Source organism: Hypanus sabinus, chromosome 27 (assembly GCF_030144855.1).
Source record: "Hypanus sabinus isolate sHypSab1 chromosome 27, sHypSab1.hap1, whole genome shotgun sequence".
NCBI lineage: Eukaryota > Metazoa > Chordata > Chondrichthyes > Myliobatiformes > Dasyatidae > Hypanus > Hypanus sabinus.
In genome coordinates this window covers 21,487,624-21,513,017 of record NC_082732.1, presented here as the reverse complement: position 1 = coordinate 21,513,017, position 25,394 = coordinate 21,487,624, and the positions used below count along the sequence as shown (strand labels likewise).

At 43.4% G+C, this 25,394-nt stretch overlaps 1 protein-coding gene across 5 annotated transcripts in view; it reads left to right on the top strand.

Moving 5' to 3' along the window:
- The window catches only part of foxj3 (forkhead box J3), a 146,803-nt gene that overhangs the window by 105,844 nt on the left and 15,565 nt on the right, over positions 1-25,394 (top strand). For 2 of the 5 annotated variants that reach the window (XM_059951882.1, XM_059951881.1), the window contains 3 exons: positions 11,260-11,361; positions 12,015-12,206; positions 15,845-15,949. In XM_059951882.1, the coding sequence (XP_059807865.1) occupies positions 11,260-11,361; positions 12,015-12,206; positions 15,845-15,949 (399 nt within the window). The remainder of the gene's footprint in view (positions 1-11,259; positions 11,362-12,014; positions 12,207-15,844; positions 15,950-25,394) is intronic. The other 3 variants (XM_059951884.1, XM_059951883.1, XM_059951885.1) reach the window with 3 other exon arrangements.

Here is a 25,394-nt window from a genome sequence, read left to right as displayed (position 1 = left end):
GCTTGGGAGGTCGGCCTCTGCGCCGAGGCGCCGGAAACTCGGCCGGTTGCGCCAGGTCCACATGGGCCGGCTTGAGGCGGTCCACCGTGAAAACCTCCTCCTTCCCCCCAACGTCCAGCACGAACGTGGACCCGTTGTTCCGGAGCACCATAAACGGTCCCTCGTATGGCCGCTGCAGCGGTGGCCGATGCCCGCCCCTTCGTACAAACACAAACTTACAGTTCTGTAGGTCTTTGGGTACGCAGGTCGGGTGCCGCCCATGCTGTGAAGTGGGTATGGGGGCCAGGTTACCGAGCTTCTCGCGAAGTCTGCCCAGGACTGCTGCGGGTTCTTCCTCTTGCCCCCTTGGGGCTGGTAGGAACTCCCCGGGGACGACCAGGGGCGCGCCGTATACCAACTTGGCCGACGAGGCATGCAGGTCGTCCTTGGGCGCCGTGCGGATGCCGAGTAGGACCCAGGGAAGCTCGTCCGCCCAGTTGGCACCTCGCAGGCGGGCCATGAGAGCCGACTTCAGGTGACGGTGGAAACGCTCCACTAGCCCGTTCGACTGTGGGTGGTAGGCAGTTGTGTGGTGCAGCTGAGTCCCCAAAAGGCTGGCCATAGCTGACCACAGGCTGGAGGTGAACTGGGCGCCCCTGTCGGAGGTAATGTGGGCTGGTACACCAAAGCGAGATATCCAGGTGGCGATCAGGGCTCAGGCGCAAGATTCGGAGGTGGTGTCGGTGAGCGGGACTGCCTCTGGCCATCTTGTGAACCGGTCCACGATAGTCAGGAGGTAACGCGCTCCGTGCGACACTGGCAGGGGGCCCACGATATCCACATGAATGTGGTCGAAACGCCGGTGGGCGGGATGGAACTGCTGCGGTGGGGCTTTGGTGTGCCGCTGCACCTTGGCCGTCTGGCAATGCATGCACGTTCTGGCCCATTCACTGACCTGTTTGCGGAGTCCGTGCCAAACGAACCTGCTGGAAACCATCTGGACAGTTGTCTGGATGGGGGGATGCGCCAAGTTATGAATGGAGTCGAAAACGCGGCGCCGCCATGCTGTTGGGACGACCGGACGGGGCTGGCCGGTGGCGACGTCACAGAGTAGGGTCCTCTCACCCGGGCCCACGGGGAGGTCCTGGAGCTGCAGACCGGAGACTGCGGTCCTGTAACTCGGAATCTCCTCATCCGCCTGCTGTGCCTCTGCCAGCGCCTCAAAGTCTACCCCTTGGGAAAGGGCATGAACGGTAGGGCGAGAGAGCGCATCCGCCACGACATTGTCCTTACCCGAGACGTGCCGGACATCCGTCGTGTATTCAGAGATGTAGGACAGGTGGCGTTGCTGGCGGGATGACCAGGGGTCGGATGCTTTCGTAAACGCAAAGGTAAGCGGTTTGTGGTCCGTGAACGCGGTGAAGGGCCGACCTTCTAGGAAGTACCTGAAATGCCGGATTGCCAGGTAGAGCGCCAACAGTTCCCGGTCGAAAGCACTGTACTTAAGCTCGGGTGGTCGCAGGTGTTTGCTGAAAAATGCCAGGGGTTGCCAGCGACCTGCGATGAGTTGCTCCAGCACCCCACCGACTGCCGTGTTGGATGCGTCCACTGTGAGGGCGGTAGGGGTGTCCATTCTGGGATGTACTAGCATTGCGGCGTCCGCCAAAGCTTCCTTCGTTTGAACGAAAGCGGCGGCGGACTCCTCGTCCCAGGTAATGTCCTTGCTCAGACCCGACATCAGGGCGAACAGGGGGCGCATGATCCGGGCAGCTGAAGGGAGGAAGCGGTGGTAGAAATTGACGATACCTACGAATTCCTGAAGGCCTTTGATCGTGGTGGGTCGGGGGAAGTGGCAGACCGCATCTACCTTAGCGGGCAGAGGGGTTGCCCCGTCTTTAGTAATTCTGTGGCCCAGGAAGTCAATGGTATCGAGTCCGAACTGGCATTTGGCAGGGTTGATTGTAAGACCGTACTTACTCAGTCGGGCGCAGAGTTGACGGAGGTGGGACAGATGCTCCTGACGACTGCCGCTGGCTATGAGGATGTCATCCAAATAGATGAACGCGAAGTCCAGGTCCCGTCCCACCGCGTCCATTAACCGCTGGAACGTCTGTGCGGCATTCTTCAGGCCGAACGGCATGCGGAGGAACTCGAAAAGGCCGAATGGGGTGATGAGAGCCGTTTTGGGGACGTCGTCAGGATGCATCGGGATTTGATGGTATCCCCGGACGAGATCTACCTTGGAGAAGATCCATGCGCCGTGCAGGTTTGCCGCAAAGTCCTGAATGTGCGGCACAGTGTAGCGGTCCGGTGTGGTAGCCTCGTTCAGCCTGCGGTAGTCGCCGCACGGTCTCCAGCCCCCCGTCGCTTTGGGCACCATGTGCAGGGGGGAAGCCCATGGGCTGTCGGACCGCCGGATGATCCCCAATTCCTCCATCCTCTGGAACTCCTCCTTCGCCAGTCGGAGCTTGTCCGGGGGAAGCCGCCGAGCACGGGCATGGAGGGGTGGTCCCTGGGTCGGGATGTGGTGCTGTACGCCGTGCCTGGGCATGGCTGCTGTGAACTGCGGTGCCAGAACCGATGGGAACTCCGCCAGGACCCTGGTGAAGTCGTTGTTGGACAGCGTGATGGAGCCGAGGTGAGGGGCTGGCAACTGGTCTGCACCCAGGGAGAACGTCTGAAAGGTCTCGGCGTGTACCAGTCTCTTCCTGGGCAGGTCGACCAGCAGGCTGTGAGCCCGCAAAAAATCCGCACCCAGAAGCGGTTGGGCTACGGCGGCCAGTGTGAAGTCCCACGTGAACTGGCTGGAGCCGAACAGTAGCTGCACCTGGCGGGTGCCATAGGTCCTTACGGTGCTGCCATTCACGGCCCTCAGGGGGGGACCCGGTGCTCTGCTGCGGGTGTCGTAACTCGTCGGAGGTAAAACGCTGATCTCAGCCCCAGTATCGACCAAAAACCGGCGTCCCGACCTTCTATCCCACACATACAGGAGGCTATCCCGATGGCCAGCCGCCGTAGCTATCAGCGGCGGCTGGCCCTGGCGTTTCCCGGGAACTCGCAGGGCGGGCGACAACGGCGGGCTGGTGGTAGAAGCACCAGTGTTCATTGGGCCGAGGGTTGGCGGGCTCTGCGGCCGGGCCTGGACTGGTTTGTTGCCGGGAGCGGGGCTGGGAGATCCGTGCTCACCTTTTTGGCGTTCCACAGCAAGTCCGCCCGGGCTGCCACCTTCCGGGGGTCACTGAAATCCGCGTCGGACAGCAGCAGGCGGATGTCCTCGGGCAGCTGCTCCAGGAATGCCTGCTCAAACATGAGGCAGGATGTGTGTTCGCCGGCCAGAGACAACATCTCATTCATTAAAGCCGATGGAGGTCTGTCGCCCAAGCCATCCAGGTGCAGTAAACGGGCAGCCCGCTCGCGCCGTGAGAGTCCGAAAGTCCTGAGGAGCAGGGCTTTGAATTCCGTGTACTTGCCGTCTGCCGGGGGCGACTGTACGAACTCCACGACCTGGGCCGCTGTGTCCTGGTTGAGGGAGCTCACCACGTAGTAGTAGCGGGTGTCTTCTGAGGTGATCTGGCGAATGTGGAATTGGGCTTCGGCTTGCTGGAACCATAGGTCCGGGCGCTGTGTCCAGAAACCTGGCAGTTTCAACGAAACCGCATGAACAGAGGCGGCTTAGGTCATTTCTGGTCCAAAAATCGTTTGGACCGTCGGGGTCACCAATTGTAGCGGTGTGCTACACGCAGTGCTAAAATTACGACACGGAGTCGGTAACTGCAGTCGAAGGAAAAAACTTTATTCGAAAACTTCAGCCTCACTTTTAAGCCTCTGTCAACCGGCCCCCCATGGCGCAGAGGCTCCAAAGCTCTGTGCTCGCAAACCCCCGTAGGCTATCTAATTGTGAGTCGGTTCGGATACGCTAGGAAATGGGTCGCCACAGGACCTCATTTTCCATGTAGGTTTGTGGTCTTGTCACCAGGGCTCATTACTTGGGCATTTCTGTCTTAACCTAGGCCTCCGGTTATCTCTTATTAACATAGTAGCAGCCCACTGGCTGCCAATGAGGCCTTTGAGATGATATTGGATGCTGTGTATGATGTATATGAATGACCTGGATGAGAATATTGATGGGTAGGTTAGTATGTTTGTGAATGATACTAAGATTAGTGCAATGTAGATCATTTGCAGATATAGGCTGAGAAATGGCAGGTGGAGTTTAACCCAGATAAATGTGAGGGCAAATGCAAGAAGACAGTAAACTGTTAGGGGCAAGACCTTTAACGGTGTTGCTGAGTGGAGCGATCTGGGGGTCCAAGTTCATAGCTCCATGGAAGTGGCTACACAGGTTGATAGGATGGTTTATGGAATGTTTGCTTTTATAAATTGAGGCATTGAATTCATAAGTCAAGCAGTTATGCGGCAATTTTATAAAATTCTGGTTAGGCCACATCTTCACAAGTTTACATGCATGCAGTTCTAGTCGCCCACTATAGGAAGGATCTTGAGGCTTTGGAGAGGGTGCAGAAGAGGTTTACCAGGATGCTGACTGGTTTAGAGGACGCGCGATGTCATGCAAGGCTGGACAACTTGGGTTGTTTTCTTTGGAGTAGTGGAGGCTGAGGAGAGATCAGATAGAGGTTTATAACATTATGAGAGGCATAGATTGAGTAAACAGGGAGTATCTTTTTCCCCAGGGTGGAAATGTCCAATACCAGAGACCATACAGTATTAGGCTAAATGTCTAATAACGGTGTCAGTTATTTCATGTCCTATTAAAGCACTGCACAGTAGCAGCAGGGATGCCTAACCTTTGCCCTCCAGTTGTTTTGCAGTTATTAAGTAACTGCCTGTTTCTTTCATGTTGAGTATTCTGCTGACACTGGAGGCATTATACCATAATCAGCATAAAATGTATTTATTGATTTAGTGATACAGCGTGGAATAAGTCCTTCCCACCCTTTGAGCCAAGCTGCCTCAGCAACCACACAGCCTGATTTTATCCTAACCTATGATGACCAGTTAACCTACATGGTACATCTTTGGACTGACAGAGAAAACTGGAGTACCCAGGGAATACCCACACATTCCATTGGGGAGGACAAACTACACTGAAATTTTACAGAATGCTACTGGAATTTAACTCCAAACTCTGGAATGCCTCAAGCTATAATAGTGCCGTGCTAACCGCTACGCTACCGTGGAGCGCCAAAATGCGTATGCACATCAGCCAAAGCACCCACTGATACAATTTAATATTCCTGCATTTCAAATTTGAGTACTGTCTTAGGAGGGCTTGTTATGCTGAATGAATTTCTGGTTACTTGTCTGTCATTAGTTTGGGAGCAATAAACTAAATTAAGGTTTGAATTACCAACATTATGGATTTATTGGATTATAAAGTCATGACCTTGATATAAATTTATTTGCCAAATTTTGCTGAGTTAAAACAATCTTCGGCAAGAAGGAGTGACATTATAGCAATTTCTGAAATTCTGAACATATTACTTCAACTGACTTAGAAGTATATTGTATCTGAAGGTTGTTGATTGAAACTCCACTCTCGGGCAGAGTTTGGACAATCATTTCTGTCCAACACCAATTTGTGTTGAATTAATTGGAATTGAGGTGTTTCTGATAGAGTTAAGAAGCTTTGTCTTGTTTACATAGAGTAGATTTTTCAAAATTGCTTGGGACTCTATGGTAGAATTGGAATTTGCTTATTATGGCCAGTGTTGTTCATAGGATAACTATTATGAAAAAAAAATTAAATCTGTTCATTCTACAGTTGCAAGAAAAATTAGTTATCCCTTTGCGATTACCTAGTTTTCTGCATTAATTACTCCTAAAATGTGGTCTGATCTTCATCCAACTCACAATAATAGATAAGCAATCTGCCTAAACTAGTAACACACAAGCAATTGTACTTTTCATGTCTTTATTGAACACATTGTTTGATCATTCCCAGTTCAGGATGGAAAAACTATGTGAATCCTATTGTTTTATAACTGGTAGAACCCCCTTTAGCAGCAATAACCTTCACCAAACGTTTCCTATAGCTGCTGATCAGACTTGCACAACAGTGGGGAGGAATTTTAGACCATTCCTCCATATAAATTTGTCTCAGTTCATCAATATTTCTGGGATACACTGGAAATACTGAAGCTTACTATTAAGCTTCAGGTAACGGACTGCTATCTCACAGTTGGGATGAGGTCTTGGTGTTGATGTGCAATGCCTTTTTTCCTCCAAACATAGCAATGTCCATTTCTGCCAAGAAGTTCAACTTTTGTCTCCTCTGTCCACAGAACATTTTCCCCAGAAGCATTGTGGAACATCTAGGTTGTCTTTTGTAAACTTGAGATGTGCAGTAATGTGCTTTTGGAGAGCAGTATTTTTTCCCATGGTATCCTTCCATGAACACCATTATTGTTCAGTGATTTTATTATAGTGGATACGTGAACAGAGACTTCAGCGGGTTCGAGAAATTTCTGCAGGTCTTTTGCTGTTACCCTTGAGTTCTTTTTCAGTTCCTTCAGCATTGCACATTTTGCTCTTGGCAGGATGCCCACTCCTAGGGAGAGTTAGCAACAGGACTGAATTTCCTCCATTTGTAGACAATTTCTCTTATTATAGACTGATAAACACTCGGGTCTTTAGATATGCTTGTGTAGGTTTTGCCAGCTTCATGCATCTCTGTAGTTCTTCTGCTGAGGTCACTTGAAAGTTGATTGATGCATGGTGCACATAAACATATCTTTCTTGAGAAGAGCAGGGTCTGTCAGACTGTGAGTCTTTTTTAAAGGGCAGGGCACCTCTACAACCCACACCTCCAATTTCATCTCATTGATTGAAACATCTGGCTCCAAATAACTTTTGTAAAAGGCAGTACCCCAGAGGTCCACATACTTTTACTTATGGAGGCTAATGCCAGTGTTGTTTGCACATTGTCTGAAGAACACATTGTTTACATATCAGAAAGTAAGTGTTCAGATGAGACATTCTTTGGGTTGTTTTGCAAAAGCTGTCCAAGTGGTTTTAATACCGATTTTATATTTGGTAATTCATGTAGGATGCACTGAACATCTCACTATAAATCAGCTTGTCAATAGAGCAGTTACACACTAAAGTTGCATTCAGATGTACAGAATAGAAAGGAAATACATTTGATTATGTATTTGAAGTGAAAAGAACAATTTTGGAAATGTAGACACAGAAAAGGTAGTTAACCTTGCAGGTTGGAAATATTTAACAGCTGACACTATTATTTGCTAAGTATTCTATCAATGTTCCGTCTTTGTATTTGAACTGTAATGTGGTCATAGCAATATTTACTTATGTTTTCATCGACATTTATTCATTGTAAATTGCTGTCAACATTATCCATTCAGTTTTTCTCTAAATTACCACAGAGTGTCAAGCTTTTATCACCAGATGGTTCTGATAGTCAGATAGCGCATATATATATATATATATATATATATATATATATAAAGCACTTTGAACTCCCCTTTACACTTGTGCAGTTACCCCATCTTTTTTTCTCCCCTCATTCATTCCTATCCACTAACCAATACACCAGGGGGGATCTATCATTAACCTGTCAACCCAGATGTCTTTGGGATTTGGGATGAGACTTACACAATCACAGGGAAGGTTTCAAAGGAGAAATGCTAAAAGGGAACATGAGGAACTTCTTCACGCAGAGGGTAGTGAGAGTGCAGAACGAGCTACCAGTGGAAGTGGATGGGGTTTCAGTTTCAACATGTAAGAGACATTTGGATAGATACACAGATGGGTAGGGTATGGAGGGCTCTGGTCCCAGTGCAGGTTGACAGGACTAGGCAGCATAATAGCTTGGCATGGACTGGATGGGCCAAAGGGCCTTTTTTCTGCTGTAGTGTTCTATCACTTTATGACTCTATAACTCGTAAACTTCACAAAACACCAGAGGTCAGGATTCAACTTGAATTGTTGGAGCTATGAGCCAGCTATTATATGAGCAGTAAATCTCTGAAACTGCTTTTTAACCATTGGAAAATCATTGAGGTAAACTTTTAAAATATGGTGGATTCCATTTCATTGGCCATCAGTTAATTGAAGCAGCCACCAATTTGGAACAACTCAAGGTACAAAAATAAATGAGAAAACTAGCCAAGATTCCCATTGTTTATTTGGGGCATGATGCTGTTGAATTGGACAGGAGACTGTTGCCAAACAGTTTCTAACTAGCACAAACACAAGAAAATCTGCAGATGCTGGCATTCCAAGCAACACTAAAAATTGCAGGAGGAACTCAGCAGGCCAGGCAGCATCCATGGAAAAGAGTAAACAGTCGATGTTTTGGGCCGAGACCCTTCATCAGGACCGGAAAAAAGATGAGAAATCAGACAAGAAGTTGGAGGAAGGGGAGGAAGAAGTACAAGGTGGTAGGTGATGGTTGAAACCAGAAAGAGAGGGATGAAATAAAGAGCTGGTAAGTTGATTGGTGAAAGAGATACAGGGCTGTTCCCACTCTGACATATCAGTCTGTGGCCTCCTCTACTGCTGTGATGGGGCCACTCTCAAGGTGGAGCAGCAACACCTTGTATTCCATCCGGACGGCCTCCAGCCTGATGGCATGAACATTGATTTCTCAATCTCCTGGTATTCCCCATATTCCACCATTCCTGTTTTCCCTCTCCCTCTCCCTCTCCCTCTCCCTCTCCCTCTCCCTCTCCCTCTCCCTCTCCCTCTCCCTCTCCCTCTCCCTCTCCCTCTCCCTCCCCCTCCCCCTCCCCCTCCCCCTCCCCCTCCCCCTCCCCCTCCCCCTCCCCCTCCCCTCCCCCTCCCCCCTCCCCCCTCCCCCCTCCCCCCTCCCCCCTCCCCTCCCCCTCCCCCCCCCTCCCCCTCCCTCCCCCCCCCCTCTCCCTCCCCCTCCCTCCCCCTCCCCTCTCTCCCCTCTCTCCCCTCTCTCCCCTCTCTCCCCTCTCTCCCCTCTCTCCCCTCTCTCCCCTCTCTCCCCTCTCTCCCCTCTCTCCCCTCTCTCCCCTCTCTCCCCTCTCTCCCCTCTCTCCCTTCTCTCCCCTCTCTCCCCTCTCTCTCTCTCTCTCTTTCTCTCTCTCTCTCCCTCTCTCCCTCTCTCCCCCTCTCCCTCTCTCCCCCTCTCCCTCTCTCCCTCTCTCCCCCTCCCTCCCCTTATCTCCTCCCTTCTCATCACTTCCCTTTGGTGCTCCTCCACCTTCCCTTCTACTCTCTCCTGGCAGATTCCCCCCCTCCCGAGCCCTTTATCTCTTTCACCAATCAACTTCCTAGCTCTTTATTTCACCCCTTCCTTTCTCCTGGTTTCATCTATCACCTACCACCTTGTACTACTTGCACCCCTTTCCCTACCTTCTTGCTCTGGTTCTCATCTTTTTTATTCCAGTCCTGAAAGGTCTCGGGCCAAACCATGGACTGTTCACGCTTTTCCGTAGATGCTGCCTGGCCTGCTGAGTTCCTGCTGCAGCATTTTGTGTGTTTTGCTTGCAGTTTCTATCTAGCGTCAGTTGTTGTGCATGAAGTGTGGCTGTTAGACGCTACACCATGCTTAGAGTAGGCAGTTTTTAAGTAGTGTCAGTTGCGTGTGTTTATGTTCAAAAAGCAGTGATTTTTGTCACTGATAGTTGTCAAAAAATAAGTATTAAGACATTACTGCCAGTTGCGTTTTCAAGCATTCAGGCTTGAAGATGCCAGAAATGGCCAGGAGTGAAATGATTTCAGTACTTCGGTAAGAACTACGAAGAATTTGGAAGACATCGACAGTCATCTTGAATGTTACAATGAAAATGAAGATATGGTGGATGCAATCACTGATAGTATTGTTTGAAGGTGTTTTATTATCTGCAGTATGTACTTGTGCAGATTTTGTTCATTTACAGTCAAATCAAAAGAACGTGACAGTGTACACTGGATTAATTCCTCCATTGAAAACTACTTGGAACTAATACACAGTTTTATAGTGCTGCAGTAGTTTTACTAGTATTATAATTTGTTCTGTATTTCATTGATATGCATAATTGGTTACTCAGTTAAAAGGTTTTATACCTTTTTCCATGAAATTTTGGCTAATTGGGGCTGGCTAAATGTAATGATCCTTATGTGTCCCAATTAGCCAGAATCCACTGTATGGCAGTTAACTGTATTGACTTCCAGAAGTTCTGAAGTTTATGGGTTAAACAAACTTAAGTTGAGTCACACCTGAGATGTCTTAAAGTAAAGGGCATAAGTTTAGATAAGGTTTTGGGAGCTTAAAAGATATTTGAAAATATCTTAAAAGATATTTCACCCAGAGGTGGGATATTTTGAAATCTAGAATGACTGCTTGAGTAGATGATGAAGGCAGTTATTCTCACCTTTACGTAATGTTTAGAGGAGCATCTGAATTGCCAAGTTAAAGGAGCTATGGACTCATTTCTTTTAAGTGGGATGAGTATAGATGAGTAATTGATGATCATGTACATATGATAGAATGAAGCCCCTGTTTCAATGTTCTGTGACTCTATATTATTATTTATTAAGTGAACTAACTTTAATGCGTTGGGTACTATGGTTTCTTTTGAAATAACTAATAACTTTGATCAAAATTAATTGTGCACTGCCAGTAACCATTTTATATCGTCTATCAACAGGTTGGTCATTAAACAGTCTGAACTTTCACAAGATGATTTGATTTCAGTGATTAACTGGATTATGTGCACATCTGAAATGAACATTTTGCTGGCTAAATGATAATTATATAGGTTTTGAATGTGACTCCCATCTTTGGTAACGTTTAGGGCCGAAATAGCCCAATGATTTAAGATCAGAACTTGAAAAGCTTGATAACTACATGGTCGTAATTAAGCTGAGATTGAACATGATAAAATTTCACTTCAGTCTCTTTTGAATGTTTATAACACCTTTTTCTAGTGAGTCAGTAAAGTATTCTTACTGCTGATGGAAGAAACAAGCAACTTTAATTGGTATACTGAAATTCTTGTAGTTCTAATGTGTATAATCAAGAGTTGATTTTGAAATACAGCAACTTGTTCTTACTGTTGTTTCACAAAAAAATTGTACTGATTAGTATTTTGTTGGTATTGCCTGAGAAAAAAAATCCAATTTAGTATATGCTCAAATCTGTACTTTCTTTGTCAACCAATTACATAAAGCTGATACTGCAATAATAGAAAGAGAATGGCTTAAATTTTCACAGCAATGCTACTAATCATATTTGTCATGATCGTGTTCTAATGCTCTTTATTGATGGATTTATGGCTGTTATAGGCATTCCTTCTGATTGGTGCATGAATCTGGACACTCTGAAGGAGAGTTTCCGTATTGCTAGCAGTTTCAACTGGTCTGATGTGGATCTTTCCCAGTTCCAAGGTAAGTCATTGGTAACGTGGAGCTGGCTCACTAACCATGGGCCATTTGGAGCTGTCCAAGGTGCAGGTTCTTCCTGTAAGCAGAAGTATCAAAATGAAGACCTGGCAGTTTTAAAATATATGAAATCCAGAAGGTCTGTAAATCACTTAGACCTAAGCAATGTTATAATTAAGCACTTGTATCTAGGACACATTCTCTTTTGCTGTGGGTGGTTAAGGCATAGCTGTTTCTGCTATAATATCCTTCCAAAATTTGAGAGCAATATCAATGAGCTACAGGGCAGAAATGTTTTGTGGTAAAGTCTCATTCATGAGTGCAATCTCTTGCAAGTATGCATTTGGTTGTGGTCTCATTCAGGTTCTGAAATTATTGACTTATCCTGCTTGTCAAGACAACCACACTTCCAAAAACCAACCTGATCCTGTGCACACAAATTTGGCTGATAGTTGTCTTCCTCAATGTGTGTAAACTGAATTAGGGATGAGCATTTTTCATTTTATTAGTTATTTTGTTTTGTTAAACCTTTTATTTATGTTGCTGTAGTTTTTTTTAAGATACCTGCTTTACCTATCAGGCTGTGGACCCATTGGTTCTTTAGCCTCTTGTTTCCCTGGATTTTCTCCTTAACGCTCTGTCGTGCATTTTATCCGCAGGTCTGATGGAGAGTATGAAACAGGCGGATCTCAATAACTGGTCACTCGATCCTGTTCAGTTTGCGGACTTGTGCTCTTCCCTAAACCAGTTCTTCACACAAACTGGTCTGATCCAGTCACAAGGGAACATGCAGCCCTCCGTTTGTCACAGCACAATGCATACGCAGAAACCAAACCAGCACATCAGTACAGGTATAGACTCCAAAATGTAGAGCTAGTTACAGCTTTTAATTACTCAATAAGGTTTTCACATGGTGAAGCTATAAAGATGATTAACCCTTTGTTTGTTAGGCCATGGCAATTCAGTAAATTGTTGTTCAGAGTTCAGCCCAGCAGTAAATGCGAAGCAGGCCACTTTTGTTTTAAATTTATGTTCACTTTTTATATGTTTTAGTTATTTTGGAAGGGCAAGGTAAGCAGCCATCAATTTTGTGCAAAGGATAGGAGTTTGGTTTTATCTGCCTCTGAATATCACCCACTGCAAAATATACTGCATCCTTGAAGCCAAATTGGCAAGGCTGTCAGTTGAAACACTATGCCCTAGGCAGCCTTTAACAATCTGAGCAAGATGCTTTTGTTCTTAGAAAGAATGAAAAGGATGTGTGGGGGAAACTGAAGCAAACTTTCAATAAAATTAACCAGATTTTCAGCTTGGTTTCTAATGCTTTACCTTTGCAGTTTTAGTGAGCAACAAAAGTGAAAACCAAAATATGCTGCACGTTGCATTACTTGTTAACAACATGCTTTGCAATTCAGCTGAGCCTGCTGATGCCTTCCCTTATTCTCTAACTTCTAACCTACAATTTATGTTTACAGCATTCTGTTATCCAAGTTTAGCAGCTGCAGATTGTACCTGTCCTTTGAAATTAACTGTTTCTATTTTAATTTTTAACAGCTTTTCTGCTTTCTGTGCTTCCGTTTACCAGTATTCTTTTATTTTTTTTTGCAGGTTCCTCCAATATCCCACTGTTAGTTTTGCTTCCTATTGTTGACCATTTTGTTGTCCCTTACAGTTACATCTGTCTTACACTAGATCAGACTCTTTGGTTTGCAGCTGTTTTGTGGCTTTCCCACTCCACCGTCCATTGCTTTCTAATTACATTTGACAGCTTTTCTGCTTTCTGTTTAGACAGCTTTCAGTTGCAGGCTGCAGCTGTTTTTCCCCTTTGTCTATTAACTATTTGTGGCTATGACTATTATTTCCTATGCTGTTCTAAACTTTCAATTAATGGTGTTGTAGCACGATGCAATAGGGCTAACCTGTCCACCTGATAAAAGCTAAAAGATTAATTCAAACCCAGCATGTTGAAGTTAGTAATTTTAGTGGCTCTTTTGTTAAGTACCTGTGTCAAGTAAACCAGAAAATTCCAGTTTAGTTCCCTGTGGTGGCTTTAGCCAGTAGTAGGACACTATAATTACTCTCAGCATACTGCAGTTACAGAAATGAACTTCTTTTATGATGTTAAAGAAACTTCACACTGCAATTGACTGCGGTAACCATTTGAGCTGTTCAGTGTGCAGTGTGAGGACAGAATTGAGTGTGGATGTGGTTTAGCTGAATTGTTAATTGCCCCACATGATGAATGAAAAAGGTGGTTTATTTCTTTCGGTGTCATTGCTTTGCACCCAAGAGGCATTTGGCTTAATTTGAGATCTAAGCATCGGGAAGATGTGTGAATAGTTTTCCTTCTCTGTAGGGAAATGTTGGTCATTGCTTTAGATTTGGCCATAATGTAATTGCTCAGACAAGATTTTGTGTTGAATATCACATTTGATTTTTGTTATATTACCTTACAATAGAGCAGAAGACCATTCATTCCTTTGAGTCTGTGTTGGCTCTCAAACTAGTTTCATCTATTGCATCCCTTAACTTCCCTGTAAACTATTCTCTCGCATATCCCTTCTGATTCTCCTGTTACCCACCCTACAGTAAGACCAATTGGTTACTGTAAATCATTGCAATTTTGGTATGAAACCTCTGGTGACAGAAAATGAGCAAAAAATTAACTTGCTCTTACAGCACAGAAGGTTAGCATTGAAGCTAGATTTCTGTGGCTGTGAAACAGTTGCACTATCTGCAGTGCTATTGCACACTTGCCTTCACTCAGCCCATTGTCTACTTTTGTTATTTCAGAATCAGAAAGTGCACCCTTTCCATGACTGATAGTTTCTCAATTGGGTCTGAGAAGCAAAATTGCCATGAGCTTAACAGCTAATATTTAAATAACTACTTATGAAAAACTACAATATGTCTGTGTACAATAGTGTGTGCATTGGTAGGCAAATGTTCATTTTAACATTCTGTTTCACTATTGGGATGACTCCGCCCCCCCCCCCTCACACACACACACACACACTTAGCAGACCCGTTTTCATATATTTTTGGATTATGAGGGATTTCATCATTATCTTGTTACTGCCTTTTCACATGGCAGTGTAAACAAGAAATAGAATATGAGCAGGAATGAGCGATTTAGCTGATTTTTAACCTCTGCCATTTTCCTGCAAAAATCCCTATCACTTGATTCACCTACTATCTAAGAATCGATCAGTCTTCCTTGAACATATTCTGTTACTGAGCCTCATCAACCCTGCTGTGTCGAGAATTGCAGAGGTTCACTGCTCTCCGGAGAAGAAATTTCTTCCCATCCTCAATTCAAAATAACCATACCCTTATTTTGGGACTATGACCTCTGGTTCTTAACACCTCAGCCTGGGTGTGGGGGCAAGGAATCAGGGAATCATCAACTGTATCTTTCAAGTCTACTTACAATTTTGTACGTTTCAATGAGTCGCTTATAATTCGAATAAAGGGAACAGGCTTGATCTGCTTAATCTCTCCATGGTTCAATCTGTTGCATCTTCGCCATGCTTCCTATCGTACCAGGTTGACAAAGACAGTGGACAATATTCTGGTGTAGTTTTGTCAGCCTTTGTGTTATCTGTTAGGAAATACTAGAGAAATCATATCACTCTATTCCCAAAATTAGTGACATGAAAATAACTTCAGGGAAAAAAGTTAATATAATACTCAATTTGAATAGACAAAGAATATTTCTTTAAACTCGTTCCAAAAGAAAAGTTTGACTTAAATTAAAATGTGTCTGCTGCTGGGATATGGATTGCTTCCATTGTTTTCCATTCTACACATGGATATACCAACAGATTAAGAGCAGAGTAAAGCATTATTCACACTGAGGAGCTTGCCTTCATCTCTGTGATGTTTGTAATGACTTTGAGAGGCATAGCCAAGTGTTTGAGTAGCTTTGGCACTTGAGACTGAGTTGAATCAACCTATCAACCTTGAGATGTTGATCTACTGGTAAGGTCACATTTAATCACAGGCCCAGAGATTTAAATGCAGTCCCTTTCATCAGTTTTATTGATTTGGTTCTTACTCCAAATTTGAGATCAACATCTAGATGACAGAAATAAGCAGGAAAATGTGTTGGGATTAATCTGGTACTCCAGTGGGACATAAAACTAACATTTTTCATCTTCAAATTTTGTGTAATATTGAGAAAAGGCAGAAGGATCTACTTGAGCATTAAGGAGTTTGCATTAGCCTCCCTAACAAAGAGGCCAGCAAGAAAAAAATATAGTCACTACCTAACCTGTTTTACAGATGAGAAATGCTGTAGTTGACTTAAAAATGACACCCATGTCTTCAGTTCTGTTTTCTTAGATTGCTCTTCTTTTAGGGATCAGGCCTTGTATATATTCATTTGGATCTGACATTGATGCTGGATCTGGTTGTTTCAGGCTGTTGGTGTTTTTTTTATTTCTAATAAAGTGGTGATTTCTCACTGCTGCACCACTTTCTCACACAGGAAGCTTGTACATTGACTCCAGACAAAACCTTCCTGCTTCAATGATGGGGCCCCCTGGGTACCCCCATCTCCCACCTCTCAGTACCCCAGGACCAGCCATGACAGGTAACTGCCCCATATTAACTGCTTATCCCTGGGATAATTACCCTATTGTTTTCTCCTCCTCTTTCTCTCCCCTTTTGACCTGCATGTTGTATGCATGTCTGGGATCCTGGGTGCATCTTACTTGCATGTGTCTCATGAAGACAAATGGTTAGAAATGGAAATGGATTTGCAGTCGATTTGGATTTTTAATGCATCCTTAAATATGGGAGGCAGTTTTGAAAATGAAATCATTTTGCTCTTTGATCATTTTGTTAATGTGTTGATGTGAGTCTGTTGATATAGCTTTTGTTTCCAGGGTGGAAGATTGTTTTCAAATTCAAAAGCGCTTCCCAATTGATTGTCTTCTGTAGCATCTTGATGAAATGAAGAAGAACCATCTAAAACATAGGAGCAGAGTTAGGCCATTTGATGCATCGAGTTTGCTCTGCCTTTCCATCATGGCTGATTTATTATCCCTCTCAACCCCATTTGCTTACCTGTAACATTTGACACCCTTTCTAATCAGCAATCAATCAACTAATGAATTTTGCAGATTCACCAACTTCTGGCTGAAGAAATTCCTTGACATCTCTGTTCTGAAACAGTACCTCTAGTCTTCCCCATTATAGGAAACGTCTTCTCTGTGACTATCTAGGCCTTTCAGTGTTCGATAGGTCCCCTTGATCTCTTAAACCCGAGTGATTACAGGCCCAGAGCCATCATAAACTCCTTGTACATTAACACTTTAATTTCCAGGATCATTCTCGTGAACAACTTCTGGACATTCTCCAATGCCAGCACATCCTTTCTTAGATAAGGGGCCCATAACTGCTCATAATACTTAAAGTACAGTCTGGCAAAAGCCTTTTGAAACTTACATTCTTGCTATTATATTCTAGTCCTCCTGAAATGAATGCTAACATTGCATTTGCCTACCTTACCACCAATTCAACTTGCAAGTTAACCTTTAGGGAATCCTGCACAAGGACTCTCAAGTCCCTTTGCGTCTCTGATTCCTAAATTTGTTCTCCATTTAGAAAATAGTCTATGCCCTTATTCCTTGTTCCCAAGTGTATGACCATGTACTTTCCTACACTGTATTCCACCTGCCACTTCTTTGCCTATTCTCCTAATCTACCTAAATCCTTCTACAGACTCCGTTTCCTCGACCTTACCTGCCCTTCCACCTATCTTTGTATTGTTTGCAAACTGGCTGTGAAGCTATCGAGTCCGTTATCCAAACCATTGACATATAATGTGAAAAGAAGCAGTCCCAACACTGGAACCTGTGGAACACCTATGGCAGCCAACCAAAAAAGGCCCCTATTATACCTCCTGATGAAGGGTTTCGGCCCGAAACATCATCACTACCTCCTCCCATAGATGCTGTCTGGCCTACTGAGTTCTGCCAACATTTTGTGTTTTTTATTTATTTCCAGCATCTGCAGATTCACTTGTGTTTCCTATTATACCTCCTTGCCTCCTGCCAGACAGTCAATCTTCAGACCTGCTAGTATCTTTCCTGTAATACAATGGGTTCTTATCTTATTTAGCAGCCTCCTGTGTGGTATCTTGTGAAAATCCAAGTAAACAATATCCACTGAGTTTCTATCTTCTATCCTGCCAGTCATTTCCTCAAAGAAATCGAACAAATTGGTCATGCAAGATTTTCCCTTAAGGGAAACCATATTGACTGGCCGATTTTATTATGTGCTTCCAAGTACCCAGAAATTCTTTATAATAGACTTCTTTTTTTCTTGCCAACATCTTATCAACTGCTGAAGTGAGGCTAATTAGACTATGATTTCCTTTCTTTTTCTTCCTTCCCTCTTTAAAGAGTAGAATGACATTTTCCAGTCCTCTGGAACCATTCCAGAATCTAATGAAAGATAATTTCTAATGCCTCCACAATCTCTTCACTTACTTCTTTCAGAACCCTGGGATGCAGTTCATCTGGTCCAGGTGATTAATAAGAGCATAAAACTTGTGTGCAGTATTAAACTATTTGACCCATCGAGTCTGCTCTGCCATTTGATCATGACTGATCTACTTCCTTGTCAACCCCTTTCTCCTGCCTTCTCCCCATGGCCTTTCACACCTGACTAGTCAAGTACTTATCAACCTCTGACTTAAATACATCCAATGATCTAGCCTCCATGGTTGCCTGTGGCACTGAATTCCACAGATTCACCACCATCTGGCTGAAGAAATTCCCCCTTATTTCTAAATGGGCTTTCCTCTATTCTAAGGCTGTGCCCTCTGCTTCTAGACTCCCCCATTATAGGAAACATCCTTTCCATGTCCACTCTATCTAGGCCTTTCAACATTTCGATAGGTTTCAAGAGCCCCCCCCCTCCATTCTTCTGAATTTCAGCAAGTACAAGCCCAGAGCCATCAAACACTCCTCATATGAGTATTTCATTCCTAGAATCATTTTTGTGAACCTCCTTTGAACTCTCTCCAACATCAGCACATCCTTTCTTGGATACGGTGCTCAAAACTGCTCACAATACTCCGTGAGGCCTCACCAGTGTCTTATAAAGCCTTAGCATTACATCCTTGCATTTATATTGTAGTCCTCTCACACCACCGACTTGACCTGCAAGTTAATCTTCAGAGAATCCTGCCTTCGAACCTTGCATCTTCCCAAGCGCCTTCTCTTTAATATTAGCAACTACACTCCGTTCTTTCCCCTTAAATTCTCAAATTTCTGGCACACTGCTGGTTTCTTCCACTGTGAAGACAGATACAGAATTATTATTGAGTTTGTCTGCTACTTCTTGGTCCCCATTACTGCCTCTCAAAGGTACATTTAATGTCAGAGAAATGTATACAATATACATCCTGAAATGCTTTTTCTTCGCAACCATCCACGAAAACAGAGGAGTGCCCTCAAAGAGTGAATAACAGTTAAATGTTAGAACCTCAGAGCTCCCCCCCCCCCCCCCCAGCTTCCCTCCCTCTCTCCCGCATGTAAGCAGTAGCAAGCAAAGATCCCTTCCGCCCACCCACCGGCAAAAAAGACTGCTCATTCACCCGGCATACGACATAGCACAGGCTCTCTCTCTTCCTAGTAAGGGAGAAAGAAGTGTCTCCGTTTCACAGCGAGAGGGGAGACATAACAAGCAACTCACTGGTTTATAATGTTAAAAGTCCTTTGCGTTGCTTTTTCCGAGCTCTGTGCCCAAAGATCTCGGGTCTCCGTGCACACAGCCTTAGATCTTCCATCACCCCCGACACACTGATCTCCTGCCTGGACCCCGACCTCCGATCCCCCCACCCCCCCCATCTCCAGAGCTACGAAATCTCGAACTTCTGAAGGCGAGTGAAGCTTTTAGGCCGCGCCCTTGGCGTGCCAAATAACGGCCAGTCGCGAAACCCTGAGAGCAGGTCTCATTTCCGCAAAAAACCATAGTCAGCATGTGACTCCAGGTCAGGGTCTTCAAAAGAACCCTGAAAGGGAAATAAATAGAGCTATTAAAAGATGGAAATAGTTATTTCCGAAGATGCAAGCAAAGGAGTCACTGTTAGGCACCATTGTCTCCTCCTGAGCTCTCCAGTGTCATTTTCCAACAGTTCGATATCCACCTTCTTCTCTTTTACTCTTTATTTATTTAAAAAAAATCCTTTGGTATCCTCTTTTATATTATTGGCTAGCTTACTTTCATATTTCATCTTTTCTCTCCTTAGTGCTTTTATAGTTGCTTTTAGTTAGTTTTTAAAATCTTCTCAATCCTCTAGCTTCCTGCTAATTTTTCCTATATTACAGAACTGTGCAAAAGTCTTCAACACCTAAGAACTTTGTACTGTATTTGGAGTGGATAGCGAGTTTATGAATCTTGTGGGAGTTGTGGGATGTTGGGAATGGTGAGGATGGAGCACCATGAGGGTGTGGGATAAATGGCGGAGGATGCATGCCGGGTAGGGGGTGGTACAGGTGCAGACACGCTCAGCCTTGAAACACCAAGCAAGATAATTTGATTCCAAACTATTAGTTTATTGATCATTACGGATGCCTCTCTGGTGCTTCCAGCTCCCTCCCCTCTCCCTTCCCCCTTTCCCAACCACGCCCCTTCCCACTCTCAGTCCACAATAGAAATCCATGTCAGAATCAGGTTTATCATCACTCAAATATGTTATGATTTTTTATGTATTGCAGTACAGTGCCATACATAAAATTCTGCAAAACTAAATGTAAGTCTTAGGCACCATAGCTATATACAATTGTCTAAGACTTTTGCACAGTACTGTTATTCGCCCCCTCTTTTGCTTTTCATGGTGCCTTTGACTTGCCTTGTCAGCCACAGTTGTCACATCCTCTCTTTAGTATACAACTACTTGTTTGGGATGAATCTATCCTGCGCCTTCTGACTTGTTCCCACAAAATCCAGCTATTGTTGTTCTGCCATCATCCCTACTAGTGTCCCCTTCCAATCAACTTTGATGAGCTTTCTCATGCCTCTGTAGTTCCCTTTACTCCACTGCCATACTAATGTAACTGATTTTAGCTTCTCCCTCTCAAGGTGCAAAGTGAATTCTATCATATTATGATCACTGCCTCTTAGGGTGTTCTTTTCCTTAATCAAATCTGGTTTATTACACAACACCCAATTCGGAATTGCCTTTTTTATAGTGGGCTCAGCCACAAACTGCTTTGAAAAGGCATCTCATAGACATTCTACAAAGTCTTTCTCTTAGAATCCAGTATCAATGTGATTTACCCGACCTACCTGTATATTGAAATCACCCTTGACTATCATAACATTGCCCTTTTTACATGCCTTTTCTTTCTTCTGTTGTAATCTGTACACCACATCTGTACACATATATGTGTATCTAGAAAATAAGTGAAGTCCCAACACTTAATTTTGCAGAACACTACTGATTATAGACCACCAATCAGAATAATGCCTTTCCACTCCTGCCCACTGTATTCGATTTTGAGACATGACCTCCTCCCTTAACAAACCCATGTTGTCGCTCCCTAATAAGTCTGCTTTTCCAGATTCTGCATTGTATTCCATTGCCTTTACAAATAGAAATCTTTATGTTCTCTGGATTAAGTTCTAACTTGCCACAGTTTTGATCCTGCAAGTATAAAGCTTTCTCTTCCCTGTGAACTACAAGCCAATTTCTCTATCATCAGCAAACCTCTCTATAATATATCTCTTTAAGTCCAAAGCATTAATATTATTATAAGTATAAGAGACACAGAAAGGAACTTAATGGAACTGAGCACAACCAGTGCTCATTTCCCTTCAGCCACTGAAATATCTTTAGGTCAAATTTGCCACCTTTCCTGGGATTCCATGAAGCTTTACCTGGCTGTCACGTGGAACCTTGTCAAAACCTCTCTAAAATCCCTTTAGACTATATCAAATAAAACTCAACTTTAAAAAATGCAGTTGGAAATCTGGTACAAAACTGGAAAATTTGGAAGCACTCAGCAGGTCAGCCAGCATCTGTGAAAAGATAATTAACATAGGGGGTTGACCCGAAGTGTTAAATCTATTTCTCTCTGCACAAACGATGCTTGACCTGCTAGATTGCATTGAATAGGCTTTCCTTTTAACTTCAAAAGAAATTTATACAAAGTTACTCTCTACAGATTCATGCTGACAATACTTGATTAATCTGTGCCTTTCTAAGTGAGGGTTTATAATGGTCCTGTGAATTGATTTAAATTATTCCACTCCATGAATTCCTTTTTGATAGTGCAGTCCATCTACAATTTATAATTCCACACAGCTTTAATTGAACCGTTCATTTGAACATGAACAAATTTCCTCCCCACTCTTTCTTTCCTTTGAGCAATATTTAACTTTCTAAGCTGAGCTCAGTACCAGCTTGGATCTCAGTTTTGTGTATACAGATCTGTTTTACCATTGAAAGTGGGGATTTTCATTCAAAGGCTTAATGCACTTACAGCCGGTGTATGAAGAAACAATGCAGTCTTTAGTGGTTTTGTTTTTAGATTAAAATTGTGCCATTTGCATGCTTTGCATAGCATGAGGTGATGTAGAGTTTCCAGTTATTAGAATGCACTGACCTTTCTGTAGAACACTGGAAGCAACATTTCAAGAGTGAAGAATGTAAAATGGTTTTGTAGTTTCCAATATTTCTTGATTTTAAACACTGGCAAGTCAAGTGTGTAAGATCAAAATGCCATTTTTGGAGCATCGACCTTGTCATCCTTGAGGATAGTGTTACGTACCCCGTAACTGGGTGTCTTACCAGCAAAGATAGAAGTATCCGTTGGAGTCTGGTAATATTTTCAAAACAGTGTTTATTAGTAAAATATACAAATCAATATCAACAATGCAAATATACAGACAATACACATTAGCAATACTAAACCTAAAAGTGTGGGTATAATAATAATAATAATAAACAAGCTCTGTTGTTGTCTGGGGATAATGAATTATCATGGGAAAGTATAAAGTTCAGTTCATGTAGGCTGAGGTAGTTGTTGGTTCTTTTGTTGTAACCGTTGGGGGTGGGGGGGGGAAGAGCGACTGAACAAACAGTGACAGCCTTCCTTTACATTCTTTATCCGTCGATGTGTTGTTGTGGCCATTCAGGTATGACCCCTCTCGCCTTTAGCTAGACCGTTCTTCTCTGGTGGACTCATCACCCAGGCAAGGGTGGACACACACACAAGCCCCCACCGGCCTCGCTATAAACACTGTGAGTTAAAATTGATCGATCCTTCGTTCGGTCTCTGATGCCCCCACACCTTCTCGTGGGTTCCAACACTTAAGCAGTGCTCACTAGTGTGTCTCCTGGTATATCTCTTGGTGTGACTGAGGGGTGTCTCCCCAGACCTCACTTTTATCCCTACGCATGGGGTCTCAGGTGTCAATCAGTTTTGAATGGCTTAGCCCATCAAACCAGCCCACTCCGGCTGTCCACTGAGGAATTTTAATGAACAGAATAGTACCAAGTAAACAACCCTCTCCAGAGCCATGAATCTTACAGGAGTCATAATATGGTGGAACAACAAGTCTCTCTTTCCCGGTGTTATCCCTCCCTTGTCTGAAGCAAATGTTCCAGTCCCAGTATGTTTTCGTTCTATCTCTTTCTCTCTCATTAGCAGCATGGCAACAGTAATGATTTGTAATTCTCCCAGGGGAGGGGACATGGGCAACCCTACACCCTTCTGCCCATCAGAGTTGTTCATCCTTCATAACAAGGGTTTGGATATAACGTTCAGCAGCGTAACTATGTGTATCAAAAATGTTTTAATTTTATGTTGCATTTTTGTGATATTGTATTGTATTTTAAGAAACTCTCGTAAGCTGGACTGCCTGGTGACATCAGCACATAAATGAACCTGCAGACCAGATCATCCCTGGTTCTGTCTTATTCTCACTAGACTACCTTGAACAGGTTGCTTCTAGTTAAGATTAGTGAGGGAAAAGATCAAAGATTCCTAGTTGTTTAGTTGGCAGAGTACTTCTCAGACAAAAGGAATATTGAGCTCAGAAAACCTACACACTTGAATCTTGATGCAACAGTGAAATGTCCATACCTCCATTAAATATTCTCTTAATACATCTAACTTCCAAATCTTAAAAACAGTTTTCTTTGGTTGAAATTAGTTTGGGCTAGAAATGAAAGTGATGTGATTCGTTGCTGTGGCAGGAGCTGGTAGGATGTTTAGTGGTTATGTGTTCCTAGCAGACTGGATCCTCAGAGAAATTTTGCTCCAGTTTTATCTTTGACCTTTCAAATAACAATGCTGAACTTAACTGAATTATCACCAACACAAGAGTTCGCTATCATTTGGCCAGCCTCGCTCTCAAGGCAGAATTTCACCATTATACTTAGGCTTGTTGGGCTTGCTACATATTGGCTAAGAAAAATATGCAGTAAAATTGCTGGAAGAAAACATACTGTTCAAAAGTTGAATGAAATTTAATTCTTGTACAAGGGCTAGAAATATTTGTATTTAACTATCAGCTTTTAAAAAGAGGCATGGGGATGAGGTTGTTGAGCTTTAACAAGTGTTTGGTTTAAAAATAGAAATGGGAAATTCAAAATCAATTTGGGATGAGTAAAAAATTAGAATATTTAAGTTATTTGTTAACCTGTTTAGTGGAAATTCTTTAGTTTTCTGTGATTGCAGGCTTGTTTCAAGAATGATATGTTGTCCCCCATGTGCCAGCTTCAAAGACATCAAAGACTGCAGTTATTCTGGAGATGAGTTGTGGACAACTAAAGATTGTGATTCATGTGGGTACCAATGACAAATGTCAAATATAGAATGAAGTTCTGCAAGCAGGTTTTTGAAGAGTTGGGAAAGAGATTGAAAATGTGAAAGAGTGTCAGGTCTGTGGAATACATATGCTGCACTATGACAAGTCCAGGAGTTTCTAATAACCTGGATAACCGCAGACTTACAATGTTGAGGCTTGAGCAGCACATTAAATCATTATAGTTCAACTGAGAAGCAGGAGTAGGACCTCGAAAGTTATAATTCACTGATTACTTTTGGTGTACCTCACTGCTGAGTAAAAAGAACAGTACAGAAAACTGCGTGACAAAGGTGAATGCATGAGGGAGGGCTTTGAATTTACCTCAAATTCTGGGAATGTAGCAACTGTGTAGGTGGGATTGGCTGCCCCTCATTGCATCAAGAACCAATATTCTCAGAGGCAGGTTTGCTATGGTTGTTATTGCAAGTTCTGAAAAATGTTAGGAAAGTACATGAAAGATTTTGGAAGGCAGGGCGATTAAAGCACATAAAATCAACAAAAGAGTCTTGTAAATATGAGGTGTTTGCGAGCAGTAAGTTGATCAACATTGATCGTATACAGAAAATGTAGTGCAAATGTTAGGATATTTGTTTTAAAGAAGGACTGAAGCTTGACCTAAAGAAAAGTAGGAGTGGCATACTCTGATTAGAGGCTTTTCAAAAGTAAAGAGAATGCCAATATTTGTTGAAGAAATTATCACCACTAAGAGGGATGGAATGTTAAACAGATAATCAAAACTGTAAAACAGTAAAAGAGCAGTTGTGCTACCGTATTGTATTGTGGTCCTCCAAACTGTTTAAGGGGGATTAATCACAAATTTCCAGGCAAATATGTAAAAATGCACCAAAATGGTAAAGTGCTAATGGGAGGTGAAAATCATAGATTTTAATTGGTTAAGTAGTAATTGTGATATGGTCAGTATTTTTAAAAATATAGCAGACAATCAATTCTTAAATTCAGAAAAGATTTTCTTAGCAGATATGTAGCAAGCCTAACAAGGTTAAGTGGAATGGTGAAATTCTGCTTCGAGATTTGAGGAAAGAGGCTGGCCAGATTGGAAAGCATTTTAGTGTTAGTGCTAACAATTCACTTAGATTTGGCGTGGTTATTTAAGGAACAAAGATAAAGCAGGAACAGAAGTCCTAAGTTAGGATATTGCCAATTTTACTAGACTGAAAAGTAGTCAGCAAAGATAGAGTGGAACTCAT